Source organism: Hemitrygon akajei, chromosome 8 (assembly GCF_048418815.1).
Source record: "Hemitrygon akajei chromosome 8, sHemAka1.3, whole genome shotgun sequence".
Classification (NCBI taxonomy): domain Eukaryota; kingdom Metazoa; phylum Chordata; class Chondrichthyes; order Myliobatiformes; family Dasyatidae; genus Hemitrygon; species Hemitrygon akajei.
This window is the reverse complement of record NC_133131.1, coordinates 123,810,415-123,823,657: the sequence shown is the minus strand read 5'-3', so window position 1 is coordinate 123,823,657 and position 13,243 is coordinate 123,810,415. Positions and strand designations below refer to the sequence as shown.

The 13,243-nt window shown below is 39.9% G+C and overlaps 1 protein-coding gene across 2 annotated transcripts in view; it reads left to right on the top strand.

The window, feature by feature from the left end:
• LOC140732219 (uncharacterized) overlaps positions 1-13,243 on the top strand; it is a 483,152-nt gene that overhangs the window by 85,023 nt on the left and 384,886 nt on the right. For both annotated transcript variants that reach the window (XM_073054524.1, XM_073054523.1), the window contains 2 exons: positions 6,981-7,104; positions 8,550-8,654. In XM_073054524.1, coding sequence (XP_072910625.1) covers positions 6,981-7,104; positions 8,550-8,654 — 229 coding nt within the window. The remainder of the gene's footprint in view (positions 1-6,980; positions 7,105-8,549; positions 8,655-13,243) is intronic.

Genomic DNA, 13,243 nt, shown 5'->3' with positions numbered 1-13,243 from the left:
GTTACTGGCACCATTTGGAAAGGCAAGGATTGACAGTGAAGAGTTGTTTCTCGAATTTGTGAGTAGTGGTGTGCTTCAGGGATTCCTTGTTGGGTCCACCATTGTTTCTGACATATTAAAAATTTGGATTAGCATGCAGGTGGTATGAATATTGTCTGTGGATGGCACCAAAGTAGGTGATATAGTGGATAGTGAAGAAGTTGTCTAATGTTACAACAAGATCTGGTTCATCTGGGAAAGTGGGCAAAGAAATTCGACGGAGACAAGTGCAAAGTGTTATGTTTTTTTGAAATTAAATCATGGCAGGGTTCTGGGAAGTGTTGTAGAACAGAGACTTAGGAGTGCAAGTACATAGTTGCCTGAAAGAGATGACACAGGTAAACCGGGTGGCGAAGAAGGCATATGATATGCTTGTCTTCATTTGTCATAGCAGTACAGGAACTGGGACGTGTTACAATTGTACAACATGTTGGTGAGACTGTATGTGAAAGATGTGATTTTAACTAGAAAGGGTGCAGAAGAGATTCATAAGGCTTGTTGCTAGGTCTGGAGCACTTGAAATATAAGGGGAGGTTAGATAGGCTGGGACTGTTTCTCCTGGAGCAAAGGAGGTGGAGGGATGATGTTACAGAGATTATATAGTCCTAAAGAGGACCTTGCAAAGAGGAGGGGGTATATCGAACAAGCTGGCAGAGAAGTAGTTAAGGCATTTGAAAGATATTTGGACAGGTTCATGAAAGAAAAAAAGTTTAGGGAATATAGGCCAAGTCTAGGCAAATCGGATTAGCTTTGTCCAGTGTAGTCTGATTAGATCAAAGGACCTGATTCTATGCTGGAAAACTCAATGACTGTCTTTGCTGCTGTTACTCTGGTAAAGTATATGTGTTTTAGCCATAAAGTCTAGTATCACTCATTGCACCTGACTCTGGGCTGATAACAAAAAAAATGAAAAAATTGATCCTGCAAATCATCTCTCAAGATTTAGAATTTTGAATTCAATTTAAAATTAATAAAATAAAGTTGTTAGCAAAAAAGGTGACAGCAATGATATGGCAGTGCAGTTAGTTTTTAACTAGAAAAACACTGAATTGCATCAACCTGTGATATCTTGGGTTGACTAATAAATGTTAGCTCTGTCAATGTTGCAGACATCACAAAAGTTAATAAAAAATGTGATAAAATTTCTTCAGTGTCAGGCCCCTCATAGTTAGTCATTGTGTTTAATATTAGAACACAATGCGCTTTAAAAATTACTCAAACCCAAAGAGTTATTGTTAATTTCAAGGTGATACTTTTACCTTAAATTTTGAGGAGCAGGTGGTGTGTATTTAGTATATATTGGCCACAATATAATAGAATATCTGGCAGTAGGTAGATGGGAGTGAATTAGAAGCCATTCATTACAATTGAAAGATTTTATATGACCCCTGACAGAATAACTGAAACGTAAGCAACTTGTAAACAATATGTAATACTGAACAAAGAAGATTATTAATATTTGAAGCAGCTTTAAATCACAATATAGTCTGGCTGAATCATCAAATTCTACAGTCACTATGAATCAGATGTGCTCAAACCAATAATTTGCAGTTTTTGTGGATGTCATTTTTTTGTGATACTTTTGTTTGCTTCACTTATTATGGTTCACTAGTGCAAATATGTCAGGGCTCTTACAAAAATGGTCTGCTTTCATCGTCATCATTTTGAGTCTGGTATTGATTTACTAGTTAAAATTCCCAGATCCTTCCATAGCCCTGCCCTTTCTTGTCCACATAACCCCCCCCTGCACTTGCACCCTTGGACATTTCTGTGTCAGTTGTTTTTGGCCTTCTTATGCTTTCCAGTTATCTTTCTTTTCACCACTGCATGTAGTGCCTTTAGTTAATTAGGGTCTCTGGATATGACACTCTATTGCAGGTGCTTTATAAAGTTGTGGTGGTATTGTCCTGTCGTTATTCCTGTTATTGATGAAAAAGATTAATTATTTGTATTGCTTATTTAGTCCTATTTTGCTCTCTGAAGAATCGTGCTTTTTATTTGAGTAAAAGAAAGGCTATGGGGGACTGAAAGAGAAGCAGCAGTTATACATTTGGCAAAGAAATCCTCATCCATGCACATGTTGGGTTTTTTGAATTGTAAATAGAGATCAAGTTGGTAAACTACAGATAGTTGTTAGATAGTGTTGGACAGTGTTTATTGTGTAGAAGCAGACTATTCAGCCTAAGATTTTTTTCTGTTGTTTGTATTTTCCACAAGACTTCCCATTCCTCCATTAACCCCATCAAGTTGTCTTTTTCGTGTTTCCTTGGGTTTATTTATCCAGATTCTGCATAAGTGTATGTGTGGTAATTGCCTAAACTAATCTACATATTGTGAGGAATACTATATCGTACTGAATTCTAGATGAACAGATTTCTATATCGCTCATTTTATCTTTTTTTTAGAGAACCCGTTACCTAGGTTGTCTAAGACTTGTAAATATGTTATCTGAAACATCTGCAGTGAACTCCATTTAAGATGCCTTCCCCTTGTTTCAACTCCCCTGTCTCCGCTGTATCTGTTCTCAGGATGAGGGCTTTTCATTCTAGAATGAAGGAGGTGTCTTCATTTTCCAAAGAAAGGGGCTTCCTTTCCTCCACAATACTGCCGTCAACCGCATTTCTTCTATTTCGTGCATGTCTACTCTTACCCCATCCTCCCACCACCTTACCAGGAATAGGGTTCCCTTGTCCTCACCTACTAGCCCACCAGCCTCCGTGTCCAGCACATAGTTCTCTGTAATTTCCGCCACTTCCAATGGCATCCCGCCACCAAACACATCTTTCCCTCCACCTCACTTTCTGCTTTCCACAGGGATTGCTTCCTACATGATACCCTTGTCCATTCGTCCCTCCTTACTGATCTCCCTCCTGGCACTTATTCTTGGAAACGGAACAAGTGCTACACCTGCCCCTAAACCTCCTCCCTCTCACAACCATTCAGGGCCCTAAACAGTCCTTCCAGCTGAGGTGACATTTCACCTGTGAGTCTGTTGGGATCATATACTGTGTCCAGTGCTCCCGATGTGGCCTCCTGTATATCGGTGAGACCCGATATAGATCGGAAGACCGCTTCGCTGAGCACCAGCAGAAAAAGCGGGATCTCCCAGTGCCCACTCTTTTAATTCCACTTCCCATTCCGAATTGTCCATCCATGGCCTCCTCCACTGTCGTGATGAGGCCACACTTAGGTTGGAAGAACAAAATCTTATATTCCACTTGGGTAGCCTCCAAACTGATGGCATGAACATTGATTGCTCTAACTTCTGGTAATGCTCCCCCCCCCCCCCCTTCACCATTTCCCATCCCCTTTGCCCTTGTCTCCTTGCCCATCCATATTCTCCCTCTGGTGCTCCTTCCCCCTTTTCCTTTCTTCCCTCCGCCACCTTTTAAATCTACTCCTCAACTTTTTTTCTCCAGTCCTGCCGAAGGGTTTTGGCCCAAAACGTTGCCTGTAACTTTTTTTAGATGCTGCTTGGCCTGCAGAGTTTCTCCAGGATTTTGTGTGTGTTGCTCCATTTAGGACTGTCAATATTTACTTATGTTCTTGTGCGATTTACCCCTGTTCTTGGTTGGGAGATTAGGTTAGATTAAATTAACTTAATTTGTCATATATACATTGAAACAGACAGTGAGAAGTATCATTTGTATCAATAACCAACTCGGCTGAAGGATATGCTGGGAGCAGCCCACAAATGTTGTCCTGCACCGGTGCCCTCCACAACTCTGTGCAGGAGGTAACTAGTGAGCATGGGAAGAATGTACAGACAGTGGTGAGATTTGAACCCTGATTGTTGGGGCTGTAAAGTGTTACACAAGCTGCTAGGCTACTGGGCCACACCAATGGAATACTGAATACAGGTCTGGTCAGCCTCTTGAAGGATGGACATACCTGCAATAGGATTAGTGCAGTGATGGTTCACCAGGTTAAAAGCTGGCACTTGCAGATTTACCATGGTGAAAGAAGATAAGGAAACTTTCATTCGTTAGTGAGAATAAAGGTGATATGCCTGGTGAAACAAAATTTCTAATCTCTCTCGTAGTGGATCACTTCATAGGCTCCAGTGTGGGGCTACTCAATTTTGGACAACTCAAGAGTGGGGTATTGCTTATGCTCTGCCACATCATTAGCATTAGAAAACTTCAGAAGTTAATTCTGGGAAATCTGTGCATTGAGTCCATGCCAAATTATATCTGCTGCAGGAACAGCAAGGACATTCATTGCAATGGAAAGAAGTAAAAATGAAATAAATTACATGTTTTCATTTAATTGAGTTAATTTAAAGTAAGAAGTCTGTGTTTTTGAATGCTGTAGTTTTGTAGTACAGTCTTTTTTAGCATCAAAAATATCAATGTAATCAGAAGAAGCTAACTTTTTGTGAAAGGGAAACCAGGTTTGACATATTAGAAATCTTTGAAGAAGTTGATCCTGCAGTGAATAAATGAGAACCAGTGGATCTAGATTTCCAGAAAACATTCGATAGGATACCATATCAAAGGTTACTAACATCTCATGGTAGGAGGTAACATATAGGCAGAGATAAAATATTGGCTGGGAAACAAGGAACAGAGCTGGAGATAACTGCAAGATGTGATGAGTGGTGTGCTTATAGGGATCAGTGCTGGCATTCACATTTCACATTGTATTTACAGTAAATGACTTGGATGAAGGTACTGGTCGTTAAGTTTACTGATGACATGAAGGTGTTTAGGAAAGTAGATTGTCAAAATGACATAAGGAGGCCACAGGAAGAAATGGAAATTGGTTATGTGATTGAGCCAAGATCTGGCAAATGAAATGTGACATGAGAAAATGTAACATTATTTATGTTGACATGGCTTAAAAAAAAATCATTGTATCCAAACTGTGAAAGAACTAAGATGCAGGGGGATCTGAGAGTCCCATTGTCCCAATTTGCAAAAGACAAGCATGGAGGTATGCAAGTAATTATGAAAACCGGCTGAAAAGGAAATGGACTTAAAAAGGGGAGGTTTTCTTTCAGTTGTATAGGGTATTTGCAGCATCACATTTGTAGCACTGTATAATATTTATTCTCTCATTTTAGGAAGAATACTGATCTGTTCAAAGAAGCTTCATTAGATTAATAGCTCAGCGGGTTGTCTTGTAGGAAAATGTTGAACAGGCTGGTCATATCCACCAGAGACTGGAAAAATTAAAATATACTTGAATGAAACAATTTAAACCCTGATGGATTTTCATAAGGTGATTGTGGAGGTAATTGTCCTTGCATTAGAGAACCTGCAACTATCGGTCACAGTTTCAAATTAGGCCTGCCAGCATTTGAGTCATAGATGAGGTAACATTTTTTTTCTCACAGAAGGCTGTGAAGTTCATCCTTCCAGTGCCAACCATGGCACCCCCTCATCTCATTAATCCTAACCATACATATTTGGAACATGGGAGGAAACCAGAGCACTAAGAGGAAACCCACGTGGTCACAGGGAGAGCATACAAGCTCCTTATAAAAAGCAGCGGGAATTGAACCCTGTTTGGTTATGGCTGGCACTGTAACAGGTTACACTAATTGCTATGCTACCATCCCTCAAAAAGAGGCTTTGAATACTTTGGAAGCAAAGGTAGACATATGATAAGGAAGAGGGAGAAAAGTTATTACAGATAAATGAATGTACAGTTAAGGTTACATAATCCTATTAAATCTCTGGCAGGAAGTATGAACATCTGACTTATGAGAAGGAAGCTTGATGCTGAGTTATAAGTAAAGAAGAAATAAGGAGACATCTTGATAGAAATGGTTTCATCACAATTCAGGATGGACAGGTCCAGTTTGACAGATTACTGAAGTTCTTTAGGATATAACAAACACAGTGTGTAGAGCGGACAGGTGAATGTTGAATACTTGGATTTCTAGAGGTGTTTGATAAGGTGCCCCATTAAAAAATAATCCACAAAATAAGGACGCATAGAGTTGGGAGTAGTGATTTGCCTGGATAGAGGATTGGGTAACCAACAGAAGGCAGAGTTGGGATTGATTGGTATTTCTCTGGTTGACAGTCAGTGGTGGGTGGAGTGCCAAAGGGGGTGGTGCTGGTCCTGCAACTGTTAATGATGGTATTCATGATTTGGACAAATGAGCAAGTGTAGCATGATGTTTGCTGATGACACTACATTGAGTTGAAAAGCTAATTTGCAAAGGTGGTAGAAAATCTGCAGAGATGTATAGGAAGGTTAAATGAGTGGCCAAGGGTCTGGCTAGTGGAAACCAGTGTTGGCAAATGCAAGGTCATCCACTTTGGAAGGAAAAGTAGATGATTAGATTATTATTTAATTGGCAAAAGATTACTACATGCTGTTGTGTGGAGGAGCTTGGGAGTGCTTGTTTATAAATGCAAATACAGATTCAGTTCGGTTAATGTTATATTAATGTTATATATTTAGTTTGTTATATGCCCATGACATGTCATATATGTCAAACTCAAGGCCCGCGGGCCAAATCCGGCCCGCGGTGGAATTATCTTTGGCCCGCGAGATAATATCTAATTACTATTAAAGCTGGCCCCAGTAATCGAAGCGCCTATGGCGTATGATATGGCTAATGCTGAGTTTATTCAGGTACCAGGTTTTCAGGGTTTTTAGTGTTTATTCGGCAGTCTTGCTCGGCAGTCTTCTTCATAAGAAACGGAATTTGTAAAGTGAAACACTTTGTAGTTATAGCAGAGACTGAGACACATGAGAGCAGGCTGAAAAAACGGAGGCAACGAAAGCTGCGTTCGCATGCGTCCGACTGATCCGGCCTGCATGAAGCTGCATTTTGCTCAATCCGGCCCGTGACCTAAAATGAGTTTGACACCCCTGACTTATGTAATCAGTTGTAATTGTATTATTAACATTGCATTTTAATGAGTAACTGTTGTCAAATTTTTATCTCCATTAAACCAGGTGTACTTTTATTTTGTTCACAGTTCAGAGGAAGATGCTTCAACTAAGTGCCAAGAAGCTTTGGGAAATGCTTTGGCATATGATCCGGAAAACCCTGAAGCTTTGCAACTGATGGCTAGTTATCTTTTCAGTACTGAACAGCAACAGGTATTGGTAGTTTTGTCTGATTTTTAATTTATTTTAATTTAGTCAATAATTTGTCTTTCAGTAGTACTATATCTTCCTTCTACACAGAATGATAATAGTTATTTAGCTAAATTGCAATGCACTATAAAGTCAGAGTCATATGTCACACAAGCAGGCCATTTGGTCCACCAAATCTGTGCTGAACCAAAATCCACACTAATGTCATTTTATTCTCAACACACTCCCATTAACTCTCTTTCATTCTATCAGTTCCCTGCACACCAGGGGCAATTTACTGTGGTCATATAAGCCACCAGCCTGTATGTGTTTTGTGTTGTGGGAGGGAGGAAATCCATGCATTTGCAGGGAGAATGTGCGTGCACATAGCACCGAATGTCAGGATTGCAAAAATTTATATAAATTATATTAAAACATGTCACCATTAATTAAACATACTAATATAAAATACAATTATAAAAATGGCTAAACTGCTCATGAATATCAGCAATTACATTAAAATAAATTAGATCATCACTTTTGGGGCAAATCTGTCCCTCATTTCTTTCATTCTGGAGCAATAACTGAACTCAGAACTGAGTCTCATTTTGGAGTAGGTGGTCAAATGCACCTAAACTGCAGCTCTGAACTACCAAGCTGCAGTGAGCAGAGTTTAAAAATTGAAGCTGCGCTGAATAGTGGTGGTTAGATCCAAGGTGGTCCACCCCATGGTCGACCACAAAAAAGTGAACTCTTACTTCTTGAGTCAGCACCTGCAGCTCTCTGGGGTAGTGAATCCCAAGATTCACAGTCCCCTTCCAAAAAAAAAATCCTCTTCATCAGGAGACCTTAATGGAGATCCTTTTATTCTGAACAATGATACTTGGTTCTAGATTCTCCGGGTAGGGAAACACCTTCAGAATATACCCAATGAAATTCCTGAAGTATCTATCCTGTCAAAATCCTCAGAACCTTGCATATTTCAGCAAGATCACCAGTGAGCTGTAAATCATTCTCAGAAGACAATGCTTTCATTTCTGAAATCAATCTAGTAAATCGAATCTGTAGTGCATGCTTTAAATAACTGGCCCACAACTGTATTTAATCACTTGGGAACAGTTTATCAAAGCCCTTTGCAGTTGTAGCATCATTTCACTACTTTGCACTTCATCCCTATTGATAGGAATTTTTTGCAGCAGGAGAAAGTAATTCAGCTCCATAAGACATTCTATCATTTTGCCAATTCACAGCTGGTCTGTATCAGAATTCTATTCATTTGATTTGGGAATAAATCTCTGTATATGATAGTGAACTTGTGTGGCAGAAACCATGCAGAGAGAATAAGCATATACAGATGCACAGTTGATATTTTCAGGGTCCTGTATTCTGAATCAGGAATGATTCATTATTGTCATGGCAATTTCCTGGTTGACATGGCACTTTCTAAAACTTTTTTTCTGCATTTACAGGAAGGGAAAACATACCTGATGAAAAGCCTTAAACAATGGCTACCCAGTTTTCAGAGAGCAGAGTCAGAAATACCTCACGACAGCAATGATCTAGATCCATTACAGGTACAGTAATTTGAAGTAGTTCTGGTATCTTCCCTTGCCTATCCACATTTTCTTTTGTGTGCCATAGTCTGCTAGAGCCTCGGTGACCACTTTTTTCAAGTGGTTGTCTTGGAGGAAAGATTCTGTGAGTGGTCCCCCCTCCTCACGGCACAGTTTTTTTTTTAACGAGGCGGAGTTGTGAGCTCAACACTCATCCCGGCATGGATAGAAATCCACATTTATAATAGATGTTAATTGAATTATCACTGGCTGTGCAGAAATCCTGATGAGGGATTTTAATGCATAACAAATGGTCATTATTCCTCATTTTGTGGTGAAGTGATCCTTTATGTAGAAGCTGAAATGGGGATACTCTTCCCTATTGCTCTATTAATTCTGCTTCCCAAATGCAGCTAAATTTTTCAGATTTGCTTGGCAAATGTCAAGTTAAAATGCATTTGAACAGCAGTCAATGTGCTTATTAGGATCACATGTATAGAGGTGCAGTGAAAAACCTGTCTTGCATACCATCCATGCAGGTTAATTTGTTGCAATGCACTGAGACTTCACAAGGTAACGGAGTGCAGAATAGAGTATCTGGTACAGGGAAAGTGTAAACAGTAAAGTACATGGTCACAACAAGGCAGGTTGTGAGGTCGAAGTCCGTCTTATTATACTAGGGAAATATTCAATAGTCTTAGAACAACGGGATGGATAGAAGCTGTCCTTGAAGCTGGTTGTACGTTCCTGCATGCTTTTGTAACTTCCGCCTGGTGGGAGGAGGGAGGGGAAAGAATGTCTAGCTTGGGTGGGTTCTTTGATTATGGTGGCTGCTTTATTTGGTTTAGTTTATTTATTTATTTGGTTTATTTGGTCCATGGAGGGGAGGCTGGTTTCTCTGATGTGCTGAGCTGTGTCAGAGTAGAGTAGGCGGCCATATTTGTGACGGACGTGCTTGTGCTTGTCGTTACTGATTGCAGTCTGTTGGTTAGGAGGTTAAGGATCCTCTGCACAAGGAGATATTGACTCCCAGGTTTAGGAATTTGGAAATAAGTTAACTCAGAATTATTCTGTTGAAGTTGATTCTGTAGTTGATAAACAGTACTCTAACGTAGAGTACGTTACTATCCAGATGCATGGAAATTACCACTCAGCCAATGAGAATTGGTCAACTAAAATCCAGCCATGAATGTTGTGAAGGGTTGCTGTGGTCCAGGCTGCTTTAATTCAGGGAAGAAGAGAAATGGAAAGTGACTCTACCCTTGAATCAGCACTTCGCAGCATTAGTTATTAGGATTGGCCTGCAGAGTGAATTCATGTCAGGCATTGTATTTTAGTAAAATTTAACTTATTTGTAAGGTTTCAGTATTGACCTTAGTGTCTTCCATTGGCGAAAGTGATGAACTCAGAGTTGACAGAAAGGTAAGCACGTTGAAAGATGTAAGCTACAAGCACTGCTGTGGTAAAAGTAGTTAATCAACGAGTATGCAGCAAATCATGAACACTAAGTTCTGCAGTTGCTGGAAATCATGAGGAATGTACGAAAAATGCTTGAGGAGCTCAGTAGGTCAGGCAGCATCCATGGAGAGGAATAAGCAGTCGGCGTTTTGGACTGAGACCCTTCTCAGGACTGGAAATGAAGGGAGCAGAAGCCAGAACAAGAAGGTGGTGGGAGGGGAAGTAGTGCAAGCTGGCAGGTGATGCATAAATCCAGGTGAGGGGGAAGGTGGGCAGCTGGGTGAGAAGGGATGAAGAAAGAAGCTGGGAGGGGATTGCTCTGTCTGCTTCAAAAGACAGGATCTCCTGGTGGCTACCCATTATAATTCGACTTCCCATCTCTATTCTGACATGTCCCTTTAAGAGCGGATTCATTTGGGAGAATGACCAAGAACACATTATGATTTGAAGTCTGATATTAAGGTTAATAATAATAGACAATTCTCATGCTATTTTAATGGCGTAAATCAAGATAGCAATTAAAACACAGAAACTAATACCAGATATACAGTGGCATGCAAAAGTTTGGGCACCCTAGTCAAAATTTCTGTTACTGTGAATAGTTAAGTGAGGATAAGATGAACTGCTCTCCAAAAGTCATAAAGTTAAAGATGAAACATTCTTTTCAACATTTTAAGCAGGATTAGGGTATTATTTTTGTTTTGTAGAATTTTAGAGTGAAAAAAAGGAAAGGAGCACCATGCAAAAGTTTGAGTACCCCAAGAGATTTGAGCTCTGAGATAACTTTTACCAATGTCTCAGACCTTAATTAGCTTGTGAACGCTATGGCTTGTTCAGTCATCATTAGGAAAGGCCAGGTGATGCAAATTTCAAAGCTTTATAAATACCCTGACTCCTCAAACCTTGTCCCAACAATCAGCAGCCATGGGCTCCTCTAAGTAGCTGCCTAGCACTCTGAAGATTAAAATAAATGATGCCCACAAAGCAGGAGAAGGCTATAAGAAGATAGCAAAGTGTTTTCAGGTAGCCGTTTCCTCAGTTTGTAATGTAATTAAGAAATGGCAGTTAACAGGAATGGTGGAGGTCAAGTTGAGGTCTGGAAGACCAAGAAAACTTTTTGAGAGAACTGCTCGTAGGATTGCTAGAAAGGCAAATCAAAACCCCCATTTGACTGCAAAAGACCTTTAGGGAGATTTAGCAGACTTTGGAGTGGTGGTGCACTGTTCTGCTGTGCAGCAACACCTGCACAAATATGACCTTCATGGAAGAGTCATCTGAAGAAAACCTTTCCTGCATCCTCACCACAAAATTCAGCATCAGAAGTTTGTTATGGAACATCTAAACAAGCCTGATGCATTTTGGAAACAAGTCCTGTGGACTGATGAAGTTAAAATAGAACTTTTTGGCCGCAATGAGCAAAGATATGTTTGGAGAAAAAAGGGTGCAGAATTTCATGAAAAGAACACCTCTGCAACTGATAAGCATGGGGGTGGATCGATCATGCTTTGGGCTTGTGTTGCAGCCAGTGGCACGGGGAATATTTCACTGGTAGAGGGAAGAATGAATTCAATTAAATACCAGCAAATTCTGGAAGCAAACATCACACTGTCTGTAAAAAAGCTGAAGATGAAAAGAGGATGGCTTCTACAACAGGATAATGATCCTAAACACACCTCAAAATCCACAACAGACTACCTCAAGAGGCACATGCTGAAGGTTTGCCATGGCCCTCACAGTCCACCGACCTAAACATCATTGAAAACTGTGGATAGACCTCAAAAGAGCAGTGCATGCAAGACGGTCCAAGAATCTCACAGAACTAGAAGCCTTTTGCAAGGAAGAATAGGTGAGGATCCCTCGAACAAGAATTGAAAGACTCTTAGCTGGCTACAGAAAGCGTTTACAAGCTGTGATACTTGCCAAAGGGGGTGTTACTAAGTACTGACCATGCAGAGTGCCCAAACTTTTGCTTCAGGCCCTTTTCCTTTTTTGTTCTTTTGAAACTGTAAAAGATGGAAATAAAAAAGTCATCTTGCTTAAAATATTAAATGTGTCATCTTTAACTTAATGCCTTTTGGAAATCAAGTAATCTTTACTCGCTTAGCTATTCATAGTAATAGAAATTTTGACCAGGGGTGCCCAAACATTTGCATGCCACAGTATTCAAGACAGAACAGTTACCTGACCATAAGAGGATGAAATAGAACAAAGCAAAAAGCAAAGTATAATATATAATGAAGTCCTGAAATAAAAACAGAACTAGCTGGAAATACTGAACTGGTAATCAGAGGATAGGAAACTGGAAATCTGAAGCACCCCACACAAAATGCTGGAGGAACTCAGCAGGTCAGGCAGCATCTATGGAAATGAATAGACAGTCAATGTTTCAGGCTGTGACCCCTCTTCAGGACTGAGAAGGATAAGGAAAGATGCTAGAATAAACAGGTGAGGGGAGGGGGAAGAGGCTAGCTGGAAGGTGATAGGTGAAGCCAAGTGGGTGGGAAAGGTCAAGAGTTGGAGAAGAAGGAATATGATGGGAGAGGAGAGTGGACCGTAGGATAAAGGGAAGGAGAAAGGGGCTCAACTTGCCATCTGTAATTACATCAAGGTAATAAAAAGAAAGGAGAATGCTGAAAGAATTGTTAAAGTTACAGACAAAGTTCAGTGTAGGTAGTTAAAGTGCAAAGGTCATGTTAGGTTTTGAGGTCAAATGTTCAAGAGCTTATATGTTAGCATATGAATGATCAGTTGTATTGTTGGAATAATCTTATATGAAGAGCTATTTCTTAACAAGGCTGGCACTGCCTTAATATTACCTCTAGCAGTGAGATAACATTAGCTGAAAAGAGACTTACTCCAGCTAAAGTGAAACTACCTGCTAGCCATGAGAACTTTATTAGGGTGCCATAATATTTATTCTTTTTGAAGTGTTTAAACTTGACTCCTTTTGATTAACCATCTTGTAATTGGGGTTGTTTTACAGAGGCTCCATCAGCCACTCACATTTTTAAAAAAAAATTTTTTTTAATTAGTTTTTCAAAACATTTTACAAAATTAAAAACCCCAAATCCCAATGGGGAGCATTAATACAGTGCAAGATTAAGCATACAATAACAATATGCTACAAAGGAAGAGAATTTAACAAAAAAGCA